The sequence below is a fragment of the Thermobia domestica genome, chromosome 17 (assembly GCF_964235325.1).
Source record: "Thermobia domestica chromosome 17, izTheDome1.hap1.1, whole genome shotgun sequence".
NCBI lineage: Eukaryota > Metazoa > Arthropoda > Insecta > Zygentoma > Lepismatidae > Thermobia > Thermobia domestica.
In genome coordinates, this window is record NC_137470.1 from 124,641,226 (window position 1) to 124,651,912 (window position 10,687).

At 33.9% G+C, this 10,687-nt stretch overlaps 1 protein-coding gene across 1 annotated transcript; it reads left to right on the forward strand.

Annotated features, from left to right (window-relative positions):
• Window positions 1-248: 248 nt before the first annotated feature.
• On the forward strand, window positions 249-653 carry LOC145674154 (uncharacterized). Its single transcript, XM_081743984.1, has one exon. It carries the CDS (start codon window positions 249-251, stop codon window positions 651-653), a length of 405 nt encoding a protein of 134 aa, XP_081600110.1.
• Window positions 654-10,687: the final 10,034 nt, after the last annotated feature.

Here is a 10,687-nt window from a genome sequence, read left to right on the forward strand (position 1 = left end):
TATTGCGGGTGCTTGAGGTTAAGGCGTACAGTATGAAGATTGTACATAAATAACATGATGATTTCAGTGCCAGAATTTTATTTTGTAACTGGTTGATAGACAAATTAAATAAAAATCCCATATAATGTCAGATGAAGTTTTTTTTTTTTTTTTTTTTTAATGGAACGCTGTCTTCGTCACATGAACGGTTCTTGGGACCCAGTCCACAGGCGAAAAGAATTGAACGCTGTGCAGATCAAAAGTGTATTATGGTGTGGATGGGACTAACAGCAACTGGTGCAATAGGACCGTTTTTCTTCGAAGGAAACGTTAATCAACTTACATACCAAAATATGTTGCGAGAATTTCTTTTCCATGAACTTGATCCCTTAAATCTTGATCCACACAATGATATGTGGTTTCAACAGGATGGTGCTCCAGCACAACGTACTAGGGCAGCATTGCAAATTTTAAGAGGAAGGTTTGGAAACCGTTTAATAAGTATAGTTTCTGATATTGAGTGGCCAGCTGGAGGTCCTAATCTAACCCCGTGCGACTTCTTTCTATGGGGCTTTCTTAAGCAACAAGTTTATAAAACTCCTTCAGTAACACTTGAAGAACTTCGACGATCGATACAGCGTGCCGTTGAACAGATAACTCCAGATACTCTTTAAAAAATCTTCACGAAGACACTTATACACAGAGTGAACTTAAGTTTAGCACATCACGGAGATCACGTGGAATAAATTGCAAAGTACTAAAAAGATTTAAAGTCTACAAGGACGTCAGTGTGTGTTGTAGAGGTAAGACAATATTTCAAATATTTCTGTGCAATAAATAGCTATTAATATGTTTCAATAAGAAAAAAAAAACATTTCGAATGCAGTTTTGCAAGGCTAAGTAATTAACACAAGGTGGGACTCATACCATGTTCAATTCATTGTTTTAAACATCACCGAAACATATTTACCATTGCCTGCAGCATCTGAATTACAAAATTAGGCTTCTTCACCTTATGACAATATTGACCTTTTCATTATGGTCATGTGCACCCCTTGGAAGGACCTTTCTGCATGTGTTCTATGGAAGCTCAAATCCGTATTTAAAACGTCACAGTTTTATACTTGCTAACACATCAAACATGAAATTTTAACTGTGTGACCTTTGACCTTTTATGACATTGTTGACCTTTTTGCTATGCCCATACACACCAATTCGAAGGACCTTTATGCATGTTTTCTGTAGTAGTTCAAAGCATTTTTCAAACGTCTCAGTTTCATACTTGCTAACACATCAAACATGAAATTTTACCTGCGTGACCTTTGACCTTTTACGATATTGTTGACCTCACACACACCAATTCGAAGATCCTTTCTGCATGTGTCCAGTGGAAACTCAAATCCTTATTTCCAACATTGCAGTTTCATACTTGTTAGCACTTCAAACATGAAATTTTAACTGCGTGACCTTTGACCTTTTATGACATTGTTGACCTTTTTGCTATGCCTATACACACCAATTCGAAGGACCTTTATGCATGTTTTCTGTAGTAGTTCAAAGCATTTTTCAAACGTCTCAGTTTCATACTTGCTAACACATCAAACATGAAATTTTACCTGCGTGGCCTTTGACCTTTTACGATATTGTTGACCTCACACACACCAATTCGAAGATCCTTTCTGCATGTGTCCAGTGGAAACTCAAATCCTTATTTCCAACATCGCAGTTTCATACTTGTTAGCACTTCAAACATGAAATTTTAACTGCGTGACCTTTGACCTTTTATGACGTTGTTGACCTTTTTGCTATGCCCATATACACCAATTTGAAGGACCTTTATGCATGTGTTCCATGGTAGCTCAAATCATTTTTCAAACGTCACAGTTTCATCGTTGCTAACACGTCAAACATGAAATTTTAACTGCGTGACCTTTGACCTCTTATGATGACCTTTTCCCTATGCCCATACACACTCGTTGGAAGGATCTTTATGCATGTGTTCTGTGGCACTTCAAAGCATTATTTCCAATGTCACAGTTTCTTATTTGTTAACACATCAAATATGACATTTTAACTACGTGACCTTTGACCTCTGATGATATTGCTGACCTCTTCGTTTTGCTAAAAAGATGTTCAGTAGATCCTTTGTGCATATGTGTTTTTAATATTATCCTCAACTGAATTAGTTGTGTACAATAAGTTGTTGAAAAGGGAGCTTTTTCTTCAAAGGCCACAGATGACCTGCTAGAGGTCACCGGGTCACGATTGCCCAAATTTCTCGTTATCACATTGTTTCGGATCAGAATTTATGTCGATATACCAATTTTTGCTACCGGAGATGGATATTCAAAAAAATGGCACGTGAGACTACTATTTAACATTGAAATCCCATAAGGAAAAAATTGCATTTTGACCTTTGACCCTGTAACTCCGCAAACAATAATACCCGCTATCTCGTTTTGCTATCAAACAAATCTTCTGACCTTCCTCTAAATTGCCTGCAAATTTCACAGTTCTAGCTTTTACCAGTTCTGAGTACTATGAAATTAAAGTTTACACACGAATTATGGGACAGTCTGTATATAAGAGCGTATCTATTGTATTTTCTGTGTTAACAGTGGGATTATATCCCTACTCGCGACACACATAATTGTAATTGTCAAACATATACTTGTTATCTTATTACACCACCGTACCTTAATCTGCATCAACAATATCAATTCCATGTTAACTTTTAACCGTGAAACACATACGGCACCACTCAATCGTCATCTGTAGAAGTGGTTGTCATTGGAGAGATATTATATAAAGAACTATACTAGGTGGAGGAATACTAAAATAATCCGTAGCCGAAAACATCGCACAAAAAATTATTTATATAATAGGTGTCCTGTTGGGTCATATTTAACCCACTGCTGTACGAAGGTTAAACTACTGAAGTTTATAAAAGAGCTTTGGCCCGTGCAACTTGAAAACTAATGTTCATATCATCCACCATAGCTGGATCATTGTGGACATAGGCTGTGAACGGTGCTACATGATTTGATCCAGTTTGCACCGCAGTCAAACGATATTTCTGGTATATCAGTTCCAATGACCGACTTGATCTGTCATTGAGGGTTTTTCTAGATCAGTGTTTCCCTCGGTGATGTGGTTTGTCATGATATTTATATGCAGTTCGTAAATTGTCATTTTATTAGTATGAATATAATCTGTAAGTCGAAATATCTTTCGGTTCTCTTTCCAACACACACAGAGTAAAAATGTGCATTTAGTTTTTGAGATCTGGTTCAACTCATTTTTGGCCACAGTACCATTATCAACTCTCACTGTAGAACAATTATTATTAAGTCATCCAGAAAATAGTTCGCAAGGATAATAATCTGACTGTAATGATTGTATAATAGTGGTTAAGTTTATTCCTTTTGCATCATGTTCGATTCCCGGCGGGAGCTCATGTGGTTCGGATTCCACGTTAATCAGTAGGTCCACGTCTCATATAGCCTCGCTACTGAAAGGGACGCTAAACTAAAATCACCTCACCTTTTACATCATTTTACAGTAGCACTAATAAATAAGGCTTGCATGTAGATGTTACACAAACACAATTATAATGTCTCACCTTGAAATGTAAACCGATATTCCCAAGACGAAATCGTAACACTAACCGATCGTGAAAGACGTTTTAACTGTTGTATATTGTGATAATAATGCATGTCTTCTTTTTTCATGTATTTTAAGAATAACTTACAAAATGCTAGTTTTTAATTCAGAGATATAAAGTCTATATTAGAAGTTCTTGAAGATTTCTAGTTTTTTTTTTTTTTTTTTTTTTTTTTTTTTTTTATAGTTTGTGTATAATTTCATATTTCTGTTTCCGGTCATTTAAAAACAAAAGTGTAATTTTTCTTAAATTAAATCAATATACTATAGATAAATAATACATTTTTGATGTATTGTTGTTGTCCATTGATATTTACTGTTTAATTCAATGATCTTATTGATATTTTAATAATGAGAGATGATTGTCGAGTTTCAGATTGTTTGAAAATTAACAACATAATTTCTACTTTTGAGTCCAAGGAAGGGTCCCAATGAGTGGTGTGTTTCTTCACCCGTTGGGGCTTCTCTTCGGCCTTAAGAGTAGTTCAGCTCAACACAATATGAAGTTATCCAGACGAAACATGGGATTCCTCTGTATTTCTTGCATCTAGATGACGAAATGCAAACGCTAGATATTAGAACTCTAAAGCAAGCAAGCCCAATCTATTCCAGGTTTGACGACACAGGCAATACTTACGATTTTGTGTTTTCCAACTTATTACTTTCGGGTAACTGTATTTAAGTTTAGGGCAGAGCGCCTCTTTTTATTTTATAATTATGATTATAAATACCGACTGGCAAGCAATTTTACCCATAGAATGTCATAAAGTGATACAGATTTAAAATTTGGAAAGGAGCAATGGCATTACATTAGCTTTTAGACCTATATCTGAAACTTTCAAATAGTTTAACCTAAGTTTCTAATACATGATATATAGGTATTAGTTTAAGTAACATTTTTACATAAGGCACTGAAACTATTTAAGCCATCTAGCCAGAAATTTAATATCTAGGAAATTTTGATCATTGCTGGAGAAATATATAATATAACAATAACAAATAAATCTATGATTTACATCTACCAGTTTGAGGTACAAAATACATATAAATATGGTTTAAATATTTTTAAATATTAATTTAGGATAAGAAATCACATTAGTACTAATTTCTGATGAAAAGCCGTTAAATCGTAGTACAATGAACTGTAGTAATGTTTCTGATATAAATTTCCAAAATATGCGTGCTTTCGAAAGTTTCTACATTTAAGCAATGATAGAAAACTGCTACTAATTGATGCTCCTAGGATTAAGATTATAGATTGTTAGTAGTATTTGCTCTTTGGTTACGATGATCTATGAATGTTTTTGCAGTCTAATTTTAATCAAGAATCTATCACATAAAACATCCAAAGTTAAAGATGTTTCATTTTCTGTGCTAAAAAATATGATTATATTAACCCTTCATAGATGCAACTGAACATTACGTGAAATACGCATGAATATCAAAATAAATACATGTATTTCTTGTACTTGTTTCTGAAATTTCTATACGAACGAATGTATACAATTTATGATCATTTGATTGCCTAAGTCGAATTTTAAGAATGCGATATAATATTGAAAAACATAATTAACGATATTTTTTTAAAAAAATTATTTTTTAAATTTTAGTCAATGATTTATTGATGGACTCATTCATAATTATCGCTTTTATCTCTGAAGGGCCTGTTTTGTTATTTTCCGAGGTTAAGACGTCGCGTTTGGTAGGTATTATTTTACGGTGGCGAGACTTATACATTTGAGATGCCTTTTGATTAGAGAAGAGCCAAAAATCCGTCGTTTTCGCTGGTGCTATATAAGGGGATTTCTGACTTTTCCTCCAGATAAAAAAGGACTTTAAATAAAATGGTTTGAAACTGTAGAAGAAAGCCAAACCAGCCCGACATTTTTTCCAGCAAGGACCCTTTTTTGAAGGCAATTTAGTAAATGTAAACCTGTATCTTGGTAATATATATAACAAAATTACGGAAACATTTTGTGTGATTCTTGCATATTTTGCTAGAGAAAGTCATACACTGACCATATCAACTCGTAGTATCTTTTTTTTTTTTTACCATGGCATGATCTGTATGACTGTGTAGCAAGACAATCACGTATAAAATGTGATATCTTGCTTTTAGATTATAAAGTTTTAAAAATGTGTGTGCGCTTTTCTTAATTATTTCAAAATATATACACCTTTCAGATTGCTTTTTACAACTGAAGTAGTCTTTATATACGGATAAAATTGAGTGTATAGTTTGTTCATTTTGAATACTATATTAGTCTCAAATGCACCTGGGTTTTCGCTAGGAGTAACGGCTGTCAACGTATGAAATATTAAAACAAAATAATTTATTCAAGCAATTTGTAATGCTACTCTTATTTTAGAGATTTATTACCTACAGCCTCATTGCTCAGAAGAACGCATATTCATTCAAAAACTTACAAACACCGCGTGCGTGTGTTTTTTCAGGGGTTGTTATGTTTCGTCCCACTTTATTCATTTCACTATTTTATTCGTTTGTAATCTTCACGGTTTCTTTAGCCTACACCGCGTAACTGTGGAACGCAAAAGTTAAAGATTTTCATTCAAGAATTCATGCATAAGAAGAATTCTAGAGAGGTTCCTACCTGCTTTAAGCAGGCTATTTGGGCAAACAATTTCTGGTTATAGCAATGTTGTCGTATATTCTTGGTTTTTAGCTATTTGTGGTTATTAATTAATGCGCATTTTGCTTATTTCGTTTCATTGAAAGTGGAATTTGAGACATTTCTCTGCAAGTTCTTGAGAAAAAAAGTCGAAGAACTTTGGACTTTTCCGATCAGCTGAATAGTTAAATAAACTTGTGTATGGAAACTGACTCTGTAGGTCAATGTTAGGGTTTTGATATTCGTTTGTTCGAAGTGATTTGAATGCCATCTGTCTTGTGTAATCTACCCTTAGCTATTACGTTTCCATTAGAATGAAACGTGAGGTAAGAAGGTACCTCACGTTTCATTCTAGGAACTTAAACCTTAATGCGTGAGGGCAATATGAAGTGGATACCGAATGTGGTTGCGATTAAAATTAAGCAAAAGGAAAACAAAATTTGTAATACTGTTTGTAAGCTGGATAAATCGAAGGAAATTAATTTATTTGAGAATATATATTTCGGTTATTGGCATATTAGGAAACAAATAAGAGAAAATGAATTATTTGCTTATGAAGCGAGGGGTAGTAGGTTGCCTCATACTAGAGTCGCGTTGGCTGACCCTCTCCTTATTTCGTTTGATGATGAGATAGAAGGTCGTAGGTGCGAAGGGCAGGAAAATCAGAGAGGGTGGAATTTCTTGTCGTTCCCGCATACATCTGCTTATGAACACAGAAATGCAGTGTTGCGAGCCCCTATAACCTGTAACTTTCAAAAACAGTTTTCACAAAGTGTTTTTCATTCATTATAAAAAAAATATGAAATACCAGTAATTGATGGAACAGATGGTACGTTAGTATGTCATTTTCTTCGGAAACTTGATATGTTGATAGTGAGAGAAATTGCTCCAGTAGAAGCGATTTTATTTTCGAGTTTACAGAGATGTAGGAAGCAGGCTTATGAAGAATTGCAGTGCTTGCTAACAATAACTACAGATTGGGTTCTTATATGTCATTCATTATTATTAAAATTTGTCACACCATTGATCAATACAGAATTTATGAAGGTTTCACTGTAGAAAGTAATGCAAGAAAATGAAAATTTATTAAACTTTTTACAAGAGAAATTAAGTGCATTAAATGTTTTTGAAATAAACATGTCTGAGGTTGAAATTTGTAAATTGATAAGTATTTTAGTTATCCCAGAGATTCGTAATTTATTGCTAATACTTAGTGTTCCAAAAACGTTGAATGAATAAGTAGGTTTTGCAGAAAGTTTCGAAATAAATGACAAATACAATCAAGATTATAAAAAATATAGTCAAAAGTGAAAAGTTTTATTTACAACGAGTAAAAGCTCTTGTTAGAAGTGTCAGGACAAATTATATGTCAGCACCTATTAATAGACAGAGTAGACCTCCGTATAAACATTTAAATAACGAAAATAAGACTGAATTTCATAGTGCGTATTCTCGTAGTGCAAGCGAAGATAATGGAAGTTTATTACAATTGCCCATCAGTATATGTCATACTTTATATCCCTGTATAGTAGACACTGGATCGACTTTATGCTTGATCGAAAATAGTGTTTTAGAAGAAATTCGTACTAAATGTAAGCAAAAAATGAAACAGGTTAATTATTGTGACCATCATACAAGGGAATGAATTGTTAGTGCGTGAATTAGTGAAACTTATATTTTTTATAAACGGTGTCAGTTTTACGGCGTGGTTTGGAGTTGTTAGCCATTCAAAATTAAAATTATTGTTGGGTATAGACTTTTTACGGGATAATTACGCCCATATAAATATAAACGCTCGAGAACTTTTTGAGAAGCTGCAATTGCATGTAAAATTACAACCTTTTGAGTTGAGTTGAGTTGATTTTAGTTTAGCGTCCCGTTCAGCAGCGAGGCTATATGAGACGTGGACCTACTGTTTAACGTGGAATCCGAACCACACGAGCTCCCGCCGGGAATCGAACTACAACCTTTTGAGAATAACCCAGTTAGTATGAAGGGTGATCTGTGCGCTTTCCAATATCATTTCAGGTCTACTCGGAAAAATCCCAGACACATTGGCGCCAGAGTTTGTGATCGATTCGAGAAGAATATGTCTGAAGGTGCAGCTTTACAATATGGTGGCAGTTCTTTTTCCTGTAACCTGACATCACCACCCAAACCAACAAGGCTAGGAAGTTTCCAAGAGGGCCTCGACGTTATAGCAGTAAGACCAGACAGACAACCAGTGGCGTAGGCGACTCCAGGAGAAGACCGCTGAACCATACTGAGACAAGAACCAAGGAGACTGTTGCATTTGAGAATACTGATGGTAGTCTTTATGAAGATATCCACCTGGCACGAGAATCTGTAATCCATTGTATAAGGAGGCAGATAAAGAGGGAGCTGGAGAAGAAGCATTAAAAGTAGTGTAAATTTCGAAAATATTTATGACGTAAATTTAATACCGTATGTTAAACAATTACCTAATGATTACAAAGAGGTAATAACTGATAAACTAGGGCATGTCCGTGATTATTTATATGGAATCCAATTGACAGATCTCTCACCAAGTATTACACAACCATATATGATCCCTAAATATAAAATGAAAGAAACTCGATTCGTTTATAGACCATTTAATAGAACAGGGTATTGTTGAAGAAATTAATAGTAGGCCGTATATATCTCCCTTCTTTTTGATCACAAACAGAGATCAATCTAGGAGATTAGTGATCAATTACGGTCAAATTTATTCTAAATTGTTATTAACTGGTTTTCCGAGTCCCAACCTAGAATCTATTATTTCCAACATAGGTAGACACCATCTGTATACATTATTTGATATCCGATCAGATTTCCATCAATTGGAGATTAAAACTGAGTGTAGGAACATAACAGTATTTGCTAAACCTAATACACTATTAGAACATTGTCGCTTACCAGTGGGAATGGCAGTTCACCATTTCTTTTGGCCAGTCTAATGCATAAAATCTTCCGTGATATCGAAGGGGATTATTTAGATATTTACTGCGATGATTTAGTAATTCACTCGGATAGTATTGAGAAACATAAAGAAATTTTAGAAAAAAAAAGTGTTACAAAGGTAGAAAGAATGGGGGATTACTATTAGTCCACACAAAGCTACGTTTATGAAATCAAAAGTAAAGATATTAGAAATTAGTTCTCTAATTATTATATGTTAAGGATTATTCAGAACTTTTAAGTCCATTCATTATATGCTATGAGATCACCCAAGGTTCCATTTATCTGGGGGAAGGAGGAATATGATTTACTTGAGAAAATTAAGGAAGCTATTATTAACCATATTGTTCTTAAGGTGCCAGATATGGATGCGCCCTTCGTTTTACATGTCGATGCTTCCACCAAAAATTATGGTGCTATATTAAGCCAGTATGATAAAGAAGAAAAACATAGACTTGTTTACTTTTTGAGCAAACGAGTTCCTCCGTCAGATTGGACGAAAAGCGTTTCTGAACTTGAACTTTCTAGCTTAGTTCATGCGCTTGATAAATTTGACATGTATATTCATAAGAATTTCACAATTTATTGTGATAATTCAGCCTTGACGTCGATACTTAAAAATCAAACGTCAAAGGAAATATGGTTCTCTCATTGAAAAGATGATACGATATAAATTTGATATTCTTCACTTGCGAAGTGAGTGAAATATGGCAGATTTTCTAAAAAATCATAATTATATCGATTATACAGCTCCTTCATCAGATATAGTTGAAATTGATAAGGTGGATGATAAAGAAGTACATTTGAATTTTGTTAACTTTTGGAATAAACATTTTTTATAAGCCATTAGGAGATCATCAAAGAGAGGACCCTAGTTTGAATGCTGTACTTCAAGAATTACAGAGGGGACAGGTAAAGGAACCTTATGTTCCTAAAAATGTTCTTAAAGAAATTCGAGATTTTGTTCAAAGATGTATGAGTTGTCAGCTGTGTAGGGATAGGAATAAACTTCCTTATGGTAACTACTATACTCAGAAAGAGAAATATCCTAATAATTCTCTATTTATAAATGTAATGGGCCCTTGGCCTGTCACTAATGGGTTGAAATATGTATTAGTCTTAACCGATGGCGTTTTTAGATTTGTTATTATTGAACCTCTCAGGAATTTAAATTCAAAGTCTATATGTTTAAAATTAGATAAAATATTTTATTCTTACCGATATCCAAATAAGTTAATTCATAATAATGCAAGTAATGTGCACAGCGATTATTTCGAACATTATTTATTTAGTTTAGGCAATAAGAACATTTTTACTGCTCCTTATTCCATGTCAAGCAATTTAACAGAGACAAAATAAAAATATAAAATTGGTTTTGAAAACATATGTTCATAAAAATCAATCTAAATGGTCTAAGTATATTTACCGAGTCCAATAAACATTAAACAATAGTG

Excerpts from the sequence above, each read along its gene's own strand:
- LOC145674154 (XM_081743984.1), top strand. The coding sequence starts at position 249 with ATGGTGTGGATGGGACTAACAGCAACTGGTGCAATAGGACCGTTTTTC.